Source organism: Mustelus asterias, chromosome 6 (assembly GCF_964213995.1).
Source record: "Mustelus asterias chromosome 6, sMusAst1.hap1.1, whole genome shotgun sequence".
Taxonomy (NCBI): Eukaryota; Metazoa; Chordata; class Chondrichthyes; order Carcharhiniformes; family Triakidae; genus Mustelus; species Mustelus asterias.
In genome coordinates this window covers 106,465,420-106,487,697 of record NC_135806.1, presented here as the reverse complement: position 1 = coordinate 106,487,697, position 22,278 = coordinate 106,465,420, and the positions used below count along the sequence as shown (strand labels likewise).

Genomic DNA, 22,278 nt, shown 5'->3' with positions numbered 1-22,278 from the left:
TCTGTGTGAAAAACTTGCCCCTCTGGACTCTTTTATATCTCTCCCCTCTCACCTTAAACCTATGCCCTCTAGTTTTAGACTCCCCTACCTTAGGAAAAAGATGTTGACTATCTAGCTTATCTATGCCCCTCATTACTTTATAGTCCTCTGTAAGGTCACCCCAAAGCCTCTTACGCTCCAGGGAAAAAAAATCCCAGTCTATCCAGCCTCTCCTTATAACTCAAACCATCGAGTCCTGGTAGCATCCTAGTAAATCTTTTCTGCACCCTTTCTAGTTTAATTCTATCCTTCCCATAATAGAATGACCAGAACTGTACACAGTATTCCAAGTGTGGCCTTACCAACGTCTTGTACAGCTTTAACAAGGCGTCCCAGCTCCTGTATTCAATGTTCTGACCAATGAAACCAAGCATGTCGAATGCCTTCTTCACCACTCTGTCCACCTGTGACTCCACTTTCAAGGAGCTAGGAACCTGTACTTCAGGGAGAGCATTAGATTCTGCCCATAAAACCTGCAATGGGAAACAGAGAGATTAAGTGGATGGGCAGAAGTTTGGCAGATGAGTCTAATGTGGGAATATGTGAGGTTATCCATTTTGGTGAAAAGAATAGAAAAGCAGAACGTTATTTAAATGGAGAGATTGTGTAATGCTGCAGTACAGAGGGATTCGGGTGCCCTCATAGATGAATCACTAAAAGTCAGCATGCAGGTATAGTGAGTAAATAGGAAGGCAAATAAAATATTGGCCTTTATTGCAAGAGGAATGGAGTATAAAAGTAAGAAGAGCCTAGTCAGGATTAGACTCTGTCTACATTGTGGTCAGTATCAATGGGGTCTTTGAGGTGCAGTCAACAGTGAAGGGAAGTCAAAATAAACACAGTTGACTGGAGGCTGATCGAAAGCCCTTGATCTGACAGCTGAATCTTTGAGGCACAGCAGTTGAGCTTGTTTGAGATCAAAGGCTTCAAGTGCAATGCACAGGGTTTCAATGATTTCTGCTTGCTGGGAAGTCACAGGAACTTCAAATCAAAGCTGTGTGCATCCATTGTGGCTGAGAACACAGCTGGGCAGACTGGAACCCTCCCTGGCGAAATTGACATCTCCTATCCATCATAGGGGCGGCACGGTAGCACAGTGGTTAGCACTGCTGCTTCACAGCTCCAGGGTCCCGGGTTCGATTCCCGGCTCGGGTCACTGTCTGTGTGGAGTTTGCACATTCTCCTCGTGTCTGCGTGGGTTTCCTCCGGGTGCTCCGGTTTCCTCCCACAGTCCAAAGATGTGCGGGTTAGGTTGATTGGCTAGGTTAAAAAAATTGCCCCTTCGAGTCCTGGGATGCGTAGGTTAGAGGGATTAGCGGGTAAAATATGTGGGGGTAGGGCCTGGGTGGGATTGTGGTCGGTGCAGACTCGATGGGCCGAATGGCCTCCTTCTGCACTGTAGGGTTTCTATGATTTCTATGATAGGACTTCAAAGTGGTGTGATCTCACCTGCGGTTTCTGAAGGAAGAAAGGAAAATCTCTGCTGCAGAATGGACTGCTGCAATTATTTAAAATCCTGCCAGGTGACCGGGGCCATGGAGGTTAATGTTACCCGACCACTTCAGGTAACATTAACCTCCACACAGCGACTTGCAGAAATTAATCACAGCTCTGCCTGAAACCATCATGCCAGGTCTAGAAGGGGCAGTCCAGCCACAACACCCCCATCCCAGTGGAAAGTGGTGAGGTCAACCTTATACCCCAGTGTGAGCCCACCCAACCCCTGGGAACCTTAAGGGAGGCTGAGGGAGGATCCGAGGAGGAAGGGAGGCTGAGCGGGAGGCCGGAGGGGGTAGGGGGCCTGAGTGGACGCTGTTTGGGGAAAGGGGGGCTGAGTGGGGATCTTATGGGGAGGGGTGCTGAGTCAGGGAGTCTGACCGGGAGGAATGCTGAGTAGGGGGTTTGAGTGGGAGGGGGGCTGAGGGGGGGATCGTGTCAGATAAACTTCATGCCTGCGCGGCATGGGGGTGGTGGATACCACTCATTGCTGAGGGGTTGGTGGTGCTTCCTCGATCCTCGGGGGAAGCATGGCCTTGTGGTATTATTGCTGGACTATTAATCCAGAAACTTAACTATGTTCTGGGGACCTGGGTTCGAATCCCACCAGGGCAGATGGTGGAATTTGAATTCAATAAAAAATATCTGGAATTAGGAATCTACTGATGACCATGAAACCATTGACAATTGTCGGAAAAATCCAGCTGGTTCACTAATGTCCTTTAGGGAAGGAACTCTACTGTCTTAACCTGGTCTGGCCTACATGTGACTCCAGATCCACAGCAATGTGGGCATGTAGGGGATTTTCACAGTAACTTCATTACAGTGTTAGTGTAAGCAAACTTGTGACACTCATAAATAAACTGAAGCTCAAACAATGTGGTTGACTCTCAACTGCCCTCTGAAGTGGCTTCGCAAGCCACTCAGTTGTATCAGCGATTCAAGAAGGCAGCTCACCACCACCTTCACAAGGGCAACTAGGGATGGGCAATAAATGCTGGCCAGCCAGTGACGCCCATGTCCCACGAATGAATTAAAAAAAACGCCCACCAAAGCCGGTCCGCTGCAAATCTATCTGGGGAGCTGTGTGAATAGCGAGGGCATTTGACTCAGGTAGGCAAGCCCGCTAATTGTATTTAAATTGGTGTGTTTGAATATTAATAGGCTTCGCCCTTGCTCTGGCAAGGAACCTAATTGGCACTGGCAACATATCCTGGGCGGGTTGCGCTGGCTTTGGCAATTGGCGCAAAATCCGCTTTCCCGCTGACTCCTGATTCTACAGGCTATCGTGATTCGTGATTGGGACAAACTAGCCTGGAGAATTTGGGTTTTTTTGGGGAAAATTCCACCTGAAAAGTTGCGAAAAAGGAGCAGTTCAGTGTCTGCTTATGGGCTCCATCTTGTAGGGCACTGAACAAAGAACAGTACAGCATAGGAATAGGCCCTTTGGCCCTCCAAGCGTGCACCGATCATGATGCCAACCTAAACTAAAACCGTATGCAATTATGTATTCTTCCATTCTCATCCTATTCATGTATTCATTTAGGTGCTCCTACCACCTCCCCAGGCAGCGCATTCCAGACATTCACTACCCTCCTGTGTAAAAAAAAAACTTGCCTCACACATCTCCTCTGAACTTTTCCCCACGCACCTTAAACCTATGCCCCCTAGTACCTGACTTTTCTACCCTAGGAAAGAGCATCTGCATCTCCATTCTCTCCACGCCACTCATAATCTTGTAAGTGGCATAGACAGAGTGGATAGTCATATGCACTGGCTGGAACAATCTGTCTGAAACCAGTTGCTCATTGATGATTATTATGGAAATGTTGAAATTACATATTCGATGGCTACAGAACACAGAAGAGGAAAATTGAATGTATGCTCATCCTATAATATTAGAGAACAGAATGCACTATAAGAGACTATACTGGCACCATTTAAGGCATTGTCAGAGGCTCATCTGAAGCATTATCAATCATTTTCATCATCGAGTCATAGGAAGGATGTCATTATCCTCCAGATGGAACAGAGGAAATGACCAGATCATTCCATATCAGGGATTTAAGTGAAAATGCTCTTTTTTCAAATCCATGCGCAACATATGGGTATTACTAGTAAGGTTGACCTTTATTTGTAATCCCTATTTCCACTGACACAGCTAAACTATTTATGTATTTGACAGTATAGTTATTTATCTTTGTGCTGTCATTCCTACTGTAGCCATGATGTGGAGATGCCGGTGTTGGACTGGGATAAACACAGTAAGAAGTCTCACAACACCAGATTAAAGTCCAACAGGTTTATTTGGCAGCAAATGCCACTCGCTTTCGGAGCGCTGCTCCTTCGTCAGGTAAGTGGCCACTTACCTGACGAAGGAGCAGCGCTCTGAAAGCTAGTGGCATTTGCTACCAAATAAACCTGTTGGACTTTAATCTGGTGTTGTGAGACTTCTTACTATTCCTTCTGTGTCCAGGTGAACTAGAAATAAGTAACATGGCCATAGGTTGACGAGCTCTTATTCTGAAGTTGCTATTGGAGTGAACTTTAGTGGGCCTTTATCGCTCGGCTATGGCGTTCTGTAACATAGGGGAACAGTGGTGTGCATAATTTGAATTTTCAGTCATTAATTCAGCCACTTCAGTTAATTGCCTAAGTCAAAAGATGTAATTAGTTAGGTTGTGGAAACCCATTTACAGACAGGGTTCATTTGCAAACCGAGGAGTGACAGTGACACAGAGATAAGAACAATTTACACATGCAGCTGGGGGTAAAATTGTGGTGCAACATTAAGGAATGAATGTTTTTATATGGGTTATTGTCTTTTTTAAAATAAGGGATAAATGAACTTCATTTAAACGTGTTAAGCATCGGTGCATTCATGACAAAGCGTTTAATTATACCCCTGTAGTGTTCCACAATGGGCCTCAGTGCTGGATAGATCACTGCATTCGGCAAAAGCCCTCCCTCATCTTTTGGCTAAGATCAAGTGTCAGATCAAGCCCAAGATGGGGTGCAATGCCTCATCTTGTCAGCTTGGATCTTGTTCGTCTCTCCTGTGGAGACCTTGAATTGGATTCAATTGGAATTTAAAATTTGGTTTTTAGAGTAAGCAAGGAATGGATTTGGGTTTGCCTGGTCCACTCTGAACATTGACTTTGTAACTTTAAAAATGGAGTAAAGAATTTTAAAAAGCTGTTTGGCAAACGTCATGTTAGCCTGGGGATAAAATTTGTCTTTGACTGCAGTGCAAAATGGATGATAGCAAATTGGCAGCCCATTTTCCACCCGATATGATTTTCGATTCCAATGAACAGTCAGTTCCCTATTGTCCACCTGTTGCTACCACCGATACCGATTTCACCTTCATATTGGCCGGAATTCTCCAACCCCACCCGCGGCTGGGGTACTCCGGTCCCGCAGTAGTGGATAGAGCTTCGGCTGAGCGCCAAATTCTCCATTCTCGCTGGCAGCGATGGTTGGGCGAAAGAGATCGGAGAATCCCGCCCATTCTTTTAAACATCAGAGTGAAATGGGATAAATTGCATTAACAAAAAATGTTTTACTACTTTATTTGCATAACTTTCTTTCAACTTCTATTATAATACTGACATAGGGCACCTGCAGCATGGTGCCTCTAGTCATTTCTTTCACTCAGAATAGCTAAGAATGTGATCATTAAATAACATGGAATTATGAAACTGATCTGAAGTCATTAAGTTGGTAGTTGAATAGGCGATGAAGCATTATCCAGTTATTATTATTAGAGTGGTGTTGAAGTTACTGCCAGAGTTTAATAATTACAGACACAGCATACTTTATAATAATGAAGTGCACTCAGGAAGAAGTCTCATCCCTTGCTAAGTAACCTTAGCCCATATTAATTCACCGTGTGTGTATACAGCTAATTACAATGATTTCTGATTACTTACTTTGCTGTATAACAAGAACAATTATACGCTGTGAATTGTATCATGTCTAATGACTGCATTGTTGTGCATATTCAGGGTGATGCATGATGAAGTGAGTGACACAGAAAACATTAGGAAAAATCTCGCAATAGAACGAACAATTGTGGAAGGATGTGACATATTGTTGGATGCAAGTCAGACATTTGTACGCCAAGGTAGGTGTATTGTATCTATCGCAAGTCAAAGCCTAACACATATTGTACAATGGCAGCGAATGAAAAGGTCAAATCTGGCCTCAACCACCCACGTCCTTAGTGTGCCAAGGTTGTCTGCATTAGTTGAGCTTTTCAGTTCTGCACCAGGCAGCTGGATGGAGTGCTGAATAGAACTAAGGTGTTAATAGTTTAAAGACACGGAGGATAAAAAGAAAACTGATAACACATACCTATTTGAATTGTGTTTTGTGGCGGGAAATAACAGTGGCTGGACTGAAGTCTGTTGTTAATACCACCCATTTCCTCACAAATGTGTCAAGTTTTCTGTATGAATGGTGCGAATGGAGACAATAGATTTAGTAATACTTGCAAGTCCATTTTGAGCGTTACGGTGAGATGCTGCTTGATTGTGACAGCATGGGCGGGATTTTACATCCTCGCTCATCCTGAAACCATAAAATCTCGTCCAAGATCAACGGACCTCCCCATTGTCCGCCCCTCACCCGCTCCGATTCCTGTGGCGGGCGGCGCGGTAAAATCCCAGCCAGCACTATATGTCATGTCTACTTACTGAAGTAATCATCAGGTCGTTTTTAAGAATGCTTGCTTGCTTCAGTAAACTAATGTCAACAGAAAATGGTTTCATTATTTCATGCGCTACTGATGTGAAACAGAAATAAAGTTTTCAAAGGCTATGAGACAATTTTCAGCAAAATGCTTTCAAATCACCAGAGCTGTTGGAAAAATATCAATAAACTATCAGTCATGCCCAGAGAAGGCATACGCTACTCATAACTTTAAATATAGACTTGTGTTCGTATAGAACTTTCTGGAATTGTTTTTTATAAAGTTGACCCTGTTGAACTGCTAAGGTTCACACTAAACTGTCTAGAGTCAGATGACCTTTGCTTATTCAACAGGGTTCTAATTGAATCGCTCTGGGTGGAGACCTCTCCTGGGAATGGAATCTTGAGCGAGATTCTCCAGGGTCCCAGGCACATGTTTCCCACGGGCGGGAGGTGGCGCATTGTCTGCTAGCAGTGCGATGCTCTGATCTCGCCATGGTCAATGGGAATTCCCGTTGATGTCACCCCATGTTGGCAGGAAATCTGCAGGTGGGGGTGCACTGCGGACGGGATCAGAGAATCTTGCCGTCGATTCTCCGGCCATTATCTGTGGAACTCACACCTGTCTTTGTTTGACAGGTGTGAGTTCTACACAGTCAGTGGAAGTCTAGACCTCTCGGCCTGGATTGTCATCACCGAGGTGGGGAGTGGGAGTCAGGAAAACTCTCGTCTCAGCCCACTGACTTCAGGGGAAAGTACCTGCAAAGGCTGAATCTTCATTGGGGTTGGGTCAGTTAACCCAGCAAAGAGTCGGAGACAGCTAGATGGGTTTCAGGGTGCTGAGGCAGTCTGTTTAAAAGGTCCAGCTCATTACTGTTGGACTTAAAGACACAGTAGCCCTCCAGCAATCACCCCCAAAACCCCCTCAATCCCACACACTCCCCATCCCCATCCATGGCACCTTGTGGCCCCCGCCCATCCCCTATGGTCCTTCATGCACCCATATCAAGCTGTGTGTGCTTGACTGCGAGCTCAGGCTTCCATTGCTCCATTGAAACACCTGAGCCCCAGAGAAAACATTGCTTGATTGACAGCTCTGGCTCTTTGACTTCTTTTGTCAACTGCACAGTTTTTCTTTACATAAGGTTAAAGGTTACAAGGGCTTGCAGTTTGTGTTTTTGAAACTTTAAAGGATGATTGTCACTTTTATTGGGCAGTCGTGAAAGCTATTTTTATGAATGAATGGCTTTTTTAAGCTTTCTTTTACACATCATATTGTCACCATAGGGTTCATTGGTTTTATACAATGTTTGTTGTTGAATGGGCATGAAAATGCCATAGCTTGGCAATGGGGGCCTGGGGCGTTGATGGAGAGGCATAGTTTGGCATTGGGGGATTGAGGGGCCAGAGACTGTCGTTGGAGCTTGGCATGGCATGAGGAGGACCTTTCGAACTCACAATTGAGAAGGTCTCCTTATGGTTTAAATCTCCCCTGAGAGGCTGTGGGCCAGGTCTCTTTAAAAACTTGGCCCAACTTTGGGAAAATTGCAGAGGAGTAGAACATGCCTATACCCACAGCCAGACTGGTCAGCAGTGTCTGGTATGAGAACAAAGAACAAAGAACAATACAGCACAGGAACAGGCCCTTCGGCCCTCTAAGCCCGCGCCGCTCCCTGGTCCAAACGAGACCATTCTTTTGTATCCCTCCATTCCCACTCCGTTCATGTGGCTATCTAGATAAGTCTTAAACGTTCCCAGCGTGTCCACCTCCACCACCTTGCCCGGCAGCGCATTCCAGGCCCCCACCACCCTCTGTGTAAAATACGTCCTTCTGATATCCGTGTTAAACCTCCCCCCTCACCTTGAACCTATGACCCCTCGTGAACGTCACCACCGACCTGGGGAAAAGCTTCCCACCGTTCACCCTATCTATGCCTTTCATAATTTTATACACCTCTATTAGGTTACCCCTCATCCTCCGTCTTTCCAGTGAGAACAACCCCAGTTTACCCAATCTCTCCTCATAACTAAGCCCTTCCATACCAGGCAACATTCTGGTAAACCTCCTCTGCACTCTCTCTAAAGCCTCCACGTCCTTCTGGTAGTGTGGCGACCAGAACTGGGCGCAGTATTCCAAATGCGGCCGAACCAACGTTCTATACAACTGCAACATCAGACCCCAACTTTTATACTCTATGCCCCATCCTATAAAGGCAAGCATGCCATATGCCTTATTCACTACCTTTTCCACCTGTGACGTCTCCTTCAAGGATCTGTGGACTTGCACACCCAGGTTCCTCTGCGTATCTACACCCTTTATGGTTCTGCCATTTATCGTATAGCTCCTCCCTACGTTAGTTCTACCAAAATGCATCACTTCGCATTTATCTGGATTGAACTCCATCTGCCATTTCTTTGCCCAAATTTCCAGCCTATCTATATCCTTCTGTAGCCTCTGACAATGTTCCTCACTATCTGCAAGTCCAACCATTTTCGTGTCGTCCGCAAACTTACTGATCACCCCAGTTACACCTTCTTCCAGATCGTTTATATAAATCACAAACAGCTTTTGACCTGAGTCAGCCTGCACCCTATAAAGGCACTCTTGAAAATCACACAGCTAGCGAATGGGGTCAGGGAATCCCAGAATCTAGACCAGTCCATCAATTTTAATCAGCTCCTGAATCATCCTGATGTGGTAAAAATCCAGTTCCTCGCCCCCAAGATCAATGCTTCACAAAAGAGAACTGAAAAAAAACATTTATCTACGGAATAAATGTGAAAGACCACAATCTACCTCCTATTATAGAGTGGTGTCTTTGGACATCCAAACCATTCCAGTTAGACAATACTTGTATTGGTCATGAGACTGAAACTGGCTGGAGATAATGGGTTTTGATCTAAAGACCCAGAAAAGACCTAGGCCATCTACAGAAATTACCGGAAAGGACAGCAGCTGCAGCAGAAAAAGTAATGCTAGCTGCTGTCTTTTAGGAATACAGAAGCTGTAAATTCTTTCAAAGGCTCCCAGTCTGATTCCCAAATTTAAACTTCATCTGTAAAGAAATTTGACCTCATGATATGAAAACCATAAGTACTTGGCTTCAAGGCCAGCTGAGTATTCATCTTTTTGAAGGAATTCTGCAGCAACCTGGATTTCGGGCTTGAGCTTTGTTCAGACCCATCAGAACTACAATTCAAGAATGGAAAAAGATTCCTCTTTACCAGGCCCACATCAAACTGATCTCCTTAACAAGCCAAACACCTGAACTGTTAACTACTCTTTCAGCTTAACATTTGTAAAAGTGCACTATCTTCTTTAATTGTATCTTTCTTGTGTGCATGGTGTGTGAATGGTGCAGACTCATGTGGGGTAAGTGCTTGAATAAATAATCATCTTTATTCTTAAACACACACAAGTTCTCATTGCCTAATTGCTCTCTCTGGTATTAATTATAATCTAACTTTATATTGGACCAAAGTTACTATAGTGGCCACTTCCCCATCAGGAAACCAGCTTTTTAGGCCTGATGTTAACTTTGTGCAAGTGAATGAGTTTTGAATAAATCTCATCCAAACTTCTAAATGGATCTGCAAGGAATATAGGCAGCTGTGACTGGGCACATACTTTTGAACTGATACGTCTGAATAACTGTGGTAACGTTTGCTCAATCCAAAATTCAGTAGGGGGTGAAAAAAGATTGTGCATGTGAGGAGTGACTTTGCATGGAAGGGAGTAGGCTGCACGCACATGAAATAGCACGGATAAAAGCAAGAACAGATCTGGGTCTGCAGCTCACTGCCTGAAAGGGTGGTAGAGGCAGAATGCCTCTTGGCATTAAAAAATACTTCGATGTGTATTTATCTACAAGGCACCAGACCAAGAACTGGAAAGTGGCATTAGGCTGGATAGCTCTTTTACAGCCAGCACAGCACATTGGGCCAAATGTGCCACAGATTTTCCGTTTCTAGATAGTTTTGTACAATTGCTATTCATCCCTGTTTCATGTGCATGCATTGGAAAGTAAGGGAATTAGAACATGCATCATATAAAGCCCATCACATTGCTGAAACATCTCCAAACACTTCACGTAGTGACGTGCAGTGTTGTTGTTAAACAATAACTTCCCATTTCTCACTTCTCAAAACCAAGTGGCCACCAGCTCCTCCCCCTCCCCAAAACTAATCGGTTCATCTCTAAAGCAAGCATTTCAGACCTTTGGTGACCTTATTAAAACAGTAGAGTGGGATTCTCCCAAAAATACTCTAAGTGCCAGATTTGCATAAAAACTGGAGTAAATCCCGCTGTTTTTTCCAGCTGGATTTTAAAAGTGAATCTCCCACAGTCTGTGCATCACAGAGATCCCTAGCATGAATCACGCGAAATGTCAGTGGGTGGGGATTATTCCCACTGGAGAGGGTGGCAGCATAGCGCTGAGCGGGCCACTGCGCATGCGCTGATCGGTCAGTGCCGAGATTGGCGCATGTGCAGTGGTCCCACACTGCCGGCCTCCCGATCGCTGGCAAGCTGTGCGACCCCATGCTGCTACCCCTCCAATCTCCCCCACCCCTCCGATCGCTGGCCTCCAGATCAGCCTCGATCCTTCCCCCACACTCACGTCCCCACCCTGATCTCCCCCTCGGCAGTCCCGATCCTCAGCCACGCTCATTGTCCGGACACCTGCTCCCCCCCACCCCCCACCACCACCCCCGCCGACCCCGATGGCCAGCCCTGATCGCTGGGCTCCCTCCCTCTGCCTACGATCCCAAGTTCAGAGTGGCAGCGGGACCCCCCCACACCCACTGATCTCCCCCACAGAGGCCCCAACCCCAATAGGCTCTGCCCCCTCTGATCCTGCCTCCTTGGCACTGCCTGGTGGGCAGTGCCAAGGTGCCTCTGGGCATTACCGGGGGACAGGCTGGCACGGCCAAGCTGGCAATGACCGGGGGTCTCCCCCCCCCCCCCCCCCCCCCTCCTTACAGCTAGTGGGGAGTTGCTATAAACCCCGCTGGAGTGAAACACTCGTGGCAGAGGGCGGGGGGGAGGGGGGGGGCGGGGGGGGGGGGGGGGAAGGAGACACTAACAGGCCCAGAGACTTCAGTCCCGGGCCTGCTAATGATATGCAAATCATCATTTAAATAATTTATCAGCTCCACGCAATTTCTGGTGCGGAGCTGACAACACCAAAAATTCAGCGGCTGGAGACGTGTGGAAGCCATGGCGCCCAGCGGGAAGCTCGCTATGCAGCTTCTCCTTAAATCTCCTGGCCTGCTGCTCTGCTCTCGCTGGGAGAATCTGCCCCATACAAGAGTATTGCACAACCACACTCCTTCAAAATATTGTCACTCCCAGCAGTTTGGTTTGATTTGATTTATTATTGTCACATGTATTAGTATACAGTGAAAAGTATTGTTTCTTGCGCACTATACAGACAAAGCATACCGTACATAGAGAAGGAAAGGAGAGAGTGCAGAATGTAGTGTTACAGTCATAGCTAGGGTGTAGAGAAAGATCAACTTAATAGAACCATAGAACCATAGAAAATTACAGCTCAGAAACAGGCCCTTTGGCCCCTCTTGTCTGTGCCGAACCATTTTATGCCTAGTCCCACTGACCTGCACTTGGACCATATCCCTCCACACCCCTCTCATCCGTGAACCCGTCCAAGTTTTTCTTAAATGTTAAAAGTGACCCCGCATTTACCACTTTATCCGGCAGCTCATTCCACACTCCCACCACTCTCTGCGTGAAGAAGCCCCCCCTAATATTCCCTTTAAACTTTTCTCCTTTCACCCTTAACCCATGCCCTCTGGTTTTTTTCTCCCCTAGCCTCAGCGGAAAAAGCCTGCTTGCATTCACTCTATCTATACCCATCAAAATCTTATACACCTCTATCAAATCTCCCCTCAATCTTCTACGCTCCAGGGAATAAAGTCCCAACCTATTCAATCTCTCTCTGTAACTCAGCTTCTCAAGTCCCGGCAACATCCTTGTGAACCTTCTCTGCACTCTTTCAATCTTATTTACATCCTTCCTGTAACTAGGTGACCAAAACTGTACACAATACTCCAAATTCGGCCTCACCAATGCCTTATATAACCTTACCATAACACTCCAACTTTTATACTCGATACTCCGATTTATAAAGGCCAATGTACCAAAGGCACTCTTTACGACCCTATCCACCTGTGACGTCACTTTTAGGGAATTCTGTACCTGTATTCCCAGATCCCTCTGTTCAACTGCACTCTTCAGAGTCCTACCATTTACCTTGTACGTTCTTCTTTGGTTTGTCCTTCCAAAGTGCAATATCTCACACTTGTCTGCGTTAAATTCCATTTGCCATTTTTCAGCCCATTTTTCTAGTTGGCCCAAATCCCTCTGCAAGCTTTGAAAACCTTCCTCACTGTCCACTACACCTCCAATCTTTGTATCATCAGCAAACTTGCTGATCCAATTGACCACATTATCATCCAGATCATTGATATAGATGACAAACAACAATGGACCCAACACCGATCCCTGCGGCACACCACTAGTCACAGGCCTCCACTCAGAGAAGCAATCCTCCACAACCACTCTCTGGCTTCTTCCATTGAGCCAGTGTCTTATCCAATTTACTACCTCCCCATGTATACCTAGCGACTGAACCTTCCTAACTAACCTCCCATGAGGGACCTTGTCAAAGGCCTTGCTGAAATCCAGGTAGACAACATCCACCGCCTTCCCTTCATCCACTTTCCTGGTAACCTCCTCAAAAAACTCTAATAGATTGGTCAAACATGACCTACCACGCACAAAGCCATGTTGACTCTCCCTAATAAGTCCCTGTCTATCCAAATATTTGTAGATCCTATCCCTTATCACACCTTCCAATAACTTGCCCACCACCGACGTCAAACTTACTGGCCGATAATTTCCCGGATTTCTTTTGGAACCTTTTTTAAACAACGGAACAACATGAGCCACCCTCCAATCATCCGGCACCTCCCCGGTGAATACTGACATTTTAAATATGTCTGCCAGGGCCCCTGCAAGTTCAACACTAGCTTCCCTCAAGGTCCGTGGGAATACCCTGTCCGGTCCTGGGGATTTATCCACTCTGATTTGCCTCAAGACAGCGAGCACCTCCTCCCCTTTAATCTGTAAAGGTTCCATGGCCTCCCTACCAGTTTGCCCTATTTCCGTAGACTCCATGCCCGTTTCCTCAGTAAATACGGATGCAAAAAAAACATTTAGTATCTCCCCCATCTCTTTTGATTCCATACACAGTCTACCACTCTGGTCTTCAAGAGGACCAATTTTATCCCTCACTATCCTTTTGCTCCTAACATACCTATAGAAGCTCTTTGGATTTTCCTTCACTCTGTCTGCCAAAGCAACCTCATGTCTTCTTTTAGCCCTCCTGATTTCCCTCTTAAGTAGCTTCTTGCACTTTTCATGCTCCTCGAGCATCTGATGTGTTCCTTGCTGCCTGTACATTTCATACAACTCTCTCTTCCTCTTAATCAGTGTTACAATCTCCCTCGAGAACCAAGGTTCCTTATTCCGATTTACTTTGCCTTTAATCCTGACAGGAACATACAAACTCTGCACTCTCAAAATTTCTCCTTTGAAGGCCTCCCACTTTCCATTTACATCCTTACCAGAGAACAGCCTGTGCCAATCCACACTTCCCAGATCCCTTCTCATTTCATCAAATTTGGCCTTTTTCCAGTTCAGAACTTCAACCCGAGGACCAGATCTATCCTTATCCACGATCAGGTTGAAACTAATGGCATTATGATCACTGGATCCAAAGTGTTCCCTCACACTCACATCCATCACCTGCCCTAACTCATTTCCCAATAGGAGATCCAATATCGCATCCTCTCTAGTTGGCACCTCTATATACTGATGTAGAAAATTCTCCTGAACACGTTTTACAAACTCTACCCCGTCTAAACCTTTAACAGTATGCGAGTCCCAATCTATATGTGGAAAATTAAAATCCCCTACTATCACAACTTTGTGTTTCTTGCAGTTGTCAGCTATCTCTCCGCTGATTTGCTCCTCCAATTCTCGCTGACTATTGGGTGGTCTATAATACAAGCCCATTAATGTGGTCATACCTTTCCTGTTTCTCAGCTCCACCCATAGGGCCTCTGTAGACAAGCTCCCTAATCTATCCTGCCTGAGTACCGCTGTAACATTTTCCCTGACCAACAATGCCACCCCCCCATCTTTTATCCCTCTGCCTCTATCCCGCCTGAAACATTGGAACCCTGGAACATTGAGCTGCCAGTCCTGCCCCTCCTGTAGCCAAGTTTCACTAATGGCTATAATGTCATATTTCCAATGGACCTACTTCGCATACTTAATGCAAAGTAGGTCCATTCAAAACTCTGATGGCAGTCTCTGGTGATGAACACCTGTGATTTATTGTTCTGTAGGTAAGAGGTTTGTTACCCCCTCAGAGTTGGGATAATATATTAGCGTGGATAAGGGATTGGTTAATGGACAAGAGGCAGAGTAGGATCACTCCATTTTCAAGTTGGTAAGCTGTGACTGGAGAAGTGCTGCAAGGATCAGTCCTGGGGCCTCAACTATTTACAATCTGTATCAATGACTTAGACAAAGAGACAGAATAATGTATCTAATTCTGCTGATGATCAAAGCTACATGGAAATGTAAATTATGAGGAGTGCACGGAGAGACTGTAAATAGATGTAGACAGGTCAGGTGAGTGGGCAACAAGCGGGCAATGGCATATAATGTTGGGAAATGTGAGGTTCTTCACTTTGGTCGAAGAATGGAAAAGCAGAATATTTTTTAAAAGACGTGAAACTTGCAAGCATTGATGTGCAGAGGTACTTGGTTGCACTTGTACAAGAAACATAGATTTCTTCGATCCTTCTTTGAGGTTGCTATGAGAGTAAAATTTCCTGAGGTGAACAAGGAAATTAAGTTCTCCTCTTAAAACCTGTTACTTGTATTTATAATTTTAGGTTGTCAGGAGTTGATCAAATTCGAGTGAATAATGTGTGCGTGGGAGGGACGATCTACAGTTTTAGTTAAAGGACCACAATGTTATTCAGATACAGAATCATTTCATCAATTATCAGAACTTAGATGTGAACAAATTAAGCTTCCAATACAGTTGAAGAAAGATAGGTTACAGGAAGTACAACATGGGCAGCACAGTGGCTCAGTGATTCGCACTGCTGCCTCACAGCGATGGGAACCCGGGTTTGATTCCAGCATCGGGTCACTGTCTGTGTGAAGTTTGCACATTCTCCCCGTGTCTGCGTGGGTTTCCTCTGGGTGCTCCGGTTTCCTCCCACAGTTCAAAGATGTGCGGGTTAGGTGGATTGGCCATGATAAATTGCCCCTTAGTGTCAGGGGAACTAGCAGGGGAGAGGGATCGGATTGTTGTTGGTACAGGCCCAGTGGGCCGAATGGCCTCCTTCTGCACTGGAGGATTCTTTAAAAGAAAAAGTGCATTCATAGAAATCATAGAAACCCTACAGTGCAGAAGGAGGCCATTCGGCCCATCGAGTCTGCACCGACAACAATCCCACCCAGGCCCTACCCCCACACATTTACCCGCTAATCCCTCTAACCTACGCATCTCAGGACTCTAAGGGACAATTTTTAACCTGGCCAATCCACCTAACCTGCACATCTTTGGACTGTGGGAGGAAACCGGAGCACCCGGAGGAAACCCACGCAGACACAAGGAGAATGTGCAAACTCCACACAGACAGTGACCCGAGCCGGGAATCGAACCCGGGACCCTGGAGCTGTGAAGCAGCAGTGCTAACCACTGTGCTACCGCGCGGCCCAGTAAGAAACCTCTTCATTATAGAACAATAAATCAATTTTAAATTGTCTCTGTGGTATCCTTGAGGTCTCCTCTTCTTAGAGCAATACAAAAGATTTGGTTAGTGTGGATGCCAGTTTGACAGTGCTAACTGGGCACAAAGAACAATTAGGAGATAGGCTTCCAGCCACATTTAAACAAGGCTGGCGAAGGACCAAAAGATGCAAGCAGCTCACCAGTGAATTGGCATTGGCCTTGAGGTAGGTTCTGGGATGGGGGTAGTAATTGTGAAGTGATGGCAAGTGTTGGGAGGGTGGGGGAGTTGGGGGGGGAGGTGTTTAAAAGGAAAGTCAAGCGGGAACTGGCACAGCTTATGACATTGTAGTGGAGCTAAGTGAAGAACTCTTGTCCTCATAGCTCTACATTCAAGTAGTTTGTTCAACAAAACTTACCTTAAAGTGGTGGGCCCATGTCTTCCTGAACACAGCTTACCCAACACTGGATAGTATCTGATATTAACTGATCATTCCCATAAAATAGCATTATTTTGATTTGATATGTTTGATCATTTGAGCACGGATTGAAATCTGTATAAATAACAAATATTAATTTACGTATTATCCGCACATGCTCTTTTTCCAATATTCTTCCAATTACGGCAACTGATCTGAATATTTTTGACATTCCAGGTTCCCTCATACAACTCCCTTCAGTAGAGAGAGGAAAGCTTGCCAAAGTTCGCTTAGGTTCCCTTTCTTTGAAGAAGGAAGGAGAAAGACAGTGTTTCTTATTCACAAAACATTTTTTAATCTGCACAAGAAGCTCTGGAGGAAAGCTGCATCTCTTGAAGGTGACCTTCACTACTCATTAACTCTTAATGCATTCGGCAATGTCCCTCAAACAGACAGGCTGTGCATAATAAATATCTGAGATGTTTGGAGAAAGGTTTAGGCTGTAAAAAACATGCTTTGACAGTAGAACATTTTTCATGTTATTATTTAACCCACTTAATGTTTTTTCTAGATTTAAATGAGGGAAGCAATTGGAGATTTACTTACCTCAAACATCATAAAAAGTGCAAAGCTTCATTCTCCAGTTATATTCATTTTGGAGATTCAAAGAACAAGCTTTGCACCATGTATTGCGCAAGTGCTAGATTTTATCCAAATGAAGGGGTTTTCCCACCTCTCTAAGGGGCCTCAACAGCTATGATCCTCCTTAATTTTTATGTTCGTGATTACCTCCGAGTGCGCCTCCACTCTAAAAGCTACACAGCAATATTTTCAAAGGGTTTCTTGTACGCAGTCAAGGCCAAATCCAGGAATATGTGCCACCGTGCCTCATCCAGAACGTTCATCCAGATTCATCAAAAGCACAATCTGGTTGGTCAGTAAGAAGGCAACAATCCCTATTACTGGAATGTTGTGATAATCGTGGTTAATCCTCCAGGCAGGAAAAGGGCACTGGAAAACCAGGATAAGCCCAGTTTTAAAGCACTTGTTCTCTACCTCTGTCTTGTTATCAAATGAGATAAGCAGCTGCTCAGGTTCTGAGAAATCCAGTTTACAATAAGCAGAAGGAAGCACAATGGTCTTTGTAAAAGAGTTAATCTGTGATTTGTTTCTGTGCTTCAGACTGGAGGTGTCCTTTCCCTAATAGATTGCACTCTAATCGAAGAACCTGATTCAAGTGAAGATGAATGTAAGTACACAATGGTTCCCAGTGCTATGTCCTGGATACTTGGTTTTTAATGGTTCATTGATATGTTTTTTTACAACAATAGAATACATTTTTTTATTTTTACCTTATTAAATGAAGAATCACAGAACCCCTACAGTGCAGAAGGTGGCCATTCGGCCCATCAAGTCTGCACTGACTCTCTGACAAAGTGTCTTACCCAGGCTGTCTCCCTATCCCCGTAATCCTGCACATTCATCATGGCTAACCCATCTAACCTGCAATTACTGGGATACTAAGGGGCAATTTAGCATGGCCAATCTGCCTAACCAGCACGTCTTTTGAACTGTGGGAGGAAACCGGAGCACCACGCAGACACGGGGAGAATTTGCAGACTTCGCACAGACAGTCACCCGAGGCTGGGATTGAACCCGGGTCCCTGGTGCTGTGAGGCAACAGTGCTGACCACTGTGCCACTGTTCCAGCAAATGAAGTTGATTGCAGTTGAACATATTTTTATTTTAATCAGTTGGGTGTCTAATACATGCGGAATTTTTAATCACCAGGTTTGAACATCTCTAAATCAATCTGCTGAACATTTGGCCTCTACAATTTACTTTTAGAATCATAGAATCTTTACAGTGCAGGAGACCAATCGGCCCATCAAGCCTGCACCGATAACAATCACACCCAGATCCTAACCCTGCTAGACCACTGGTGCAAGTTAGCATATTAATCAACGTAACCTGCACATCTTTGGACTGTGGAAGGGTACTCGGAGGAAACCCACGCAGAGATGGGGAGAAGATGCAAACTCCACACAGACAGTGACCCAAGGCCAGAATTGAACCCGAGTCCCTGGCGCTGTGAGGCAGCAGTGCTAACCATTGTGCCGCCCTGATAAAGAATTCACACTGTCTCCCCAGACCCAATTATGAATCCAGGAGATTGGGGGGAAAATTCCACAGTGCTGCTGTGGTGGCAGAAACAGGCAGAACTGTCACCAGCTGCCAATGCTTGGGCAAATGCTAGCGATTCTAATAATCCCGGGTCTGGGCTCAATACCACAGCCACAGAGCCACCGGAAAAATTGGATAGGAATCTTTTCGCGCAAAGAACATTGGGGACTGTAAATAATATACAGAATTTTAAGACATTTCTGGAGAGAACCAATTGAGATATATAGTGAAAAAATTGTTAACTCAGATTGTGGTCAACAAGTTTGTTCCAAATAACTAGTGGGCGGGGGGAGAAGAGGTTGCTGGGGGGAGGGGGGTGGGGAGGGAGGGGATTGGGAGGGTGGGGTGCAGTCAAGCCAAATGAAATGATTACTGGTAACATTTCTACATGTTATATATAATTAGTGGGAATTTGACTGTGCAGATTCAGCTTTGGAAGCCATGCCACTGCTTTGAGCAATGAATAGATGTTATGTTTTCCGCTCTGTGTATCATTAAATTTCATTTACACCTTTTAGCAAAAGGCTCTGGTCAGGTCTTTGGACATCTAGATTTCAAGATTGTGGTCGAGTCTGCCGATGCCCCACCATTCACAGTTGTACTACTAGCTCCATCAAGGCAGGAAAAAGCTGCATGGACCAGTGACATAAGCCAGGTAATTACCATTTACATTATTCCAAAATGTTCTATGTATCTAAATTGTCAAATAAATGTTTAGCTGGATGAATGTACCGAGGATATCTTTTCAATTTATTCACATTCTGGTTGGCGGGGCAGGCACAGCCAGAGCCACCCACCAGTGCACTTAGTCTCAAAATGGAAGAATTCCGCCCATTGTGTCTGCGCTGGTGGATGCTGCGGAGGAATGATGTTATGGCACTGCCTCAGTTACATCACTTCCCAGGGAGGAGGCTGATGACAACTGGGCTGGTAAATTCAAAGAGGATCAGTGGAGATTTACACTGTGAGGGTAGTGAGGGGGTGGGGAGGGAGGGGGGGGGGGGGGTGGTGTCTCGCTGATTCCCTTTGCTCTGGCGAAGGGTCATCTAAACTCGAAAAGTTGGCTCTATTCTCTCCCCGCAAATGCTATCAGACCTGTGGAGATTTTCCAGCATTTTCTGTTTTAGTTGTGATGGTGAGATTGGAACTCATGGCCTGAATTTTACGGCCAAAGTTCGGGTGCGTGCACGATCCAGAAGCGTGAGAATTCACGCCAGATGATGCCAGGCACTCATGTGATATTTTGGTCAGGAGGGACAAGACAGGCTTGGAAATGTGGCCACCGACAATTAGGAAACCAATTTAAATGAATTGAACACCGATTGACCAGAATTTTACATTGCCCTTCTGCCTTTACGGTTGGTGGGTGGGCTGATTGGCAAGGTGGCCGGTATATTTAAGCTGCAACCTCATTCCAGGGCGGGATGGAAGTTCAGGACTCAAATAACATTAACAAATATGTCTGGGGACTGAGGTCTGTGTATGATTGTGTTGCCTAGACACTGGTGGTATAGTGTTTCCATTGATATTTGTTTTTCATGGGCTAGTAGCTCCCTGAGACGGCTCAGCAGAGGCTGTCCCCCTGAGAGAGCACATTAGTAAAGCCAGCCCGTACTCTCCCATTTCTTGATGCCTGCCCTCCTCTCGTTCTCTCCTGCAGCACTCAACCTTTCACAGAGCGCTTTCCATGCTGGCTGGCTGTTAATTGGCGCCTCCGCGTGGAATTGTGCTCCGCGGCCAACCAAGGCCAGGAGGGCATTTTGCAGCTGCATCCGTGCCTACTGTGCATGAGCACCCGACAGGAGAAAAATTCAGGCCCATATTGTCAGAAGAAATAGGCCAGTAACATTACTACAATGCTATCACTTGCTTCCTCAGGGTTAGTGGTGAACACTGACAGAAGGATAACATTGATTCTTACATGTTTTATGCAGCAATTGAAGTATCGGAATAAATGAATCAAGTTTGAAATGAGGAATTACAATGGATTTTCACATACAGACGTAAAATTGAAGATCAGACAATAAATCTGATGATCCACTGATCTGTCTATTTAACAAAGTGGTCAGGAGCGAGGCTCCATTGCAAAATTAGGAAGTTACTGCTTATTAATCATCAGCACAAATTGGGCTCTTGCCATTTGCTGCCTGGAAGAAGCCACAGTTTTATTAGGATAAAACTTAGGGCAGAATTTTATGACCCTATCACGGCAGGAACGGGACTGGAAAATGCAGCGAGTCGTTCTAAGGTCCATTGACTTCGGTGAGGCTAGAAAACCCCCCGATAGGAGGAGTCATAAAATTGCACCCTTAGAATTAATAAACTGTGTCGAGTCCATTGTGTATTACTTTCGACCATTTTTTTATGTTAAAGGTGCAATACAAATGCAAGTTGTTGTTTGCTTTTAACTTGCTTCCTACAGCGTTTTAATGGAATATAGCTACCAATGCCTCCGTTTTTCTGTTGGTCTCTATGGAGATAGATATTTCCATGGCATCTGTTTCCATGGTGGTGCCACATTTAGTTATACATCTGTATCCCTAGTGGACTGGGGGGGGGGGGGGGGGGCGGGGGGGGATGTGGGGGGTGTTTGTTTCTTTGGCAGTTCATGGAGGCTGTTCCTTGTAACCTCTCACACACTCTTTATGGGTTTCGGTTGATCCAAACGCCTAGCCCTACTATCGAGGTAGAAAATAAAACTGAACTAAAAAAAAAACCTTATGCTATTTTTCATGACACTACTCCAGCCCTCAAAGGAACAGATGAGCATGACCAATTTTACAGTCTGGATATTTTTTCCAAAAACCTGGAAAATGTCTTTTCATATTTCTAATTGACTGGCGTTTGTATTTTTGCAGTGTATAGATAACATACGATGCAATGGACTAATGACCAACGTATTTGAGGAATATTCGAAAGTTACTGTGCCTCATATGATTAGGTAAGTCTTATGCAAGATGTCAAAGGAGCGATTCTATTAAGGAAATGGTCTTACTGGGAGCGATTTGTGGGAAATCGTGAGAACACAAGAAATAGGAACAGGAGTGAACAATAACCCACCAAGGCCTGCTACACCATTCAATACATTCATGGTTGGTCTGCTGCCTTAACTCCACTTTCCTGCCCACTCCACATATCCCTTGATTCCCTGAGAGACCAAAAACCTGTCTATCCGAGCCTTAAATGTATTCAACAGTGGAGCATCTACAACCCTCAGGGATAAAGAATTCCAAAGACTCACAACCCCTTTGAGTGAATTAATTTCTCCTCAACTCAATCCTACGTGGTTGGTCCTATAACCCCGTGCAATCCACAATTCTCGATCTGCGTTTCTTGCGAGGATCATTGCTGCTGGGAGTGCCAGGCTGTAGAAGTACTGATTTACCACACCTTATTTTCTTACAACAGCTTTGCCTGCAGCTACTACTTCATTTGTGGCAAGCAAGGTAGGTAGAATGATATATAAACGGAAAATGTTGGAAATGCTAAACATCTGTGGAGAGAGAAACGTCTCAGCTCAGTGATTGGAAGAAATTAGACCTGTAACAGACTTTAAGCAAATACAGATGCAAGAAAAAGGCAAAGAGAGGGAAAGAGCAAACGGGAAGACC

General features: G+C 45.2%; 1 protein-coding gene across 1 annotated transcript in view; it reads left to right on the top strand.

Annotated features, from left to right (window-relative positions):
- LOC144495328 (ras-specific guanine nucleotide-releasing factor 2-like) overlaps positions 1-22,278 on the top strand; it is a 206,754-nt gene that overhangs the window by 119,217 nt on the left and 65,259 nt on the right. Inside the window, exons 9-13 of the mRNA XM_078215430.1 lie at positions 5,544-5,662; positions 16,721-16,881; positions 17,666-17,732; positions 19,186-19,322; positions 21,526-21,608. Of these exons, the coding sequence (XP_078071556.1) occupies positions 5,544-5,662; positions 16,721-16,881; positions 17,666-17,732; positions 19,186-19,322; positions 21,526-21,608 (567 nt within the window). The remainder of the gene's footprint in view (positions 1-5,543; positions 5,663-16,720; positions 16,882-17,665; positions 17,733-19,185; positions 19,323-21,525; positions 21,609-22,278) is intronic.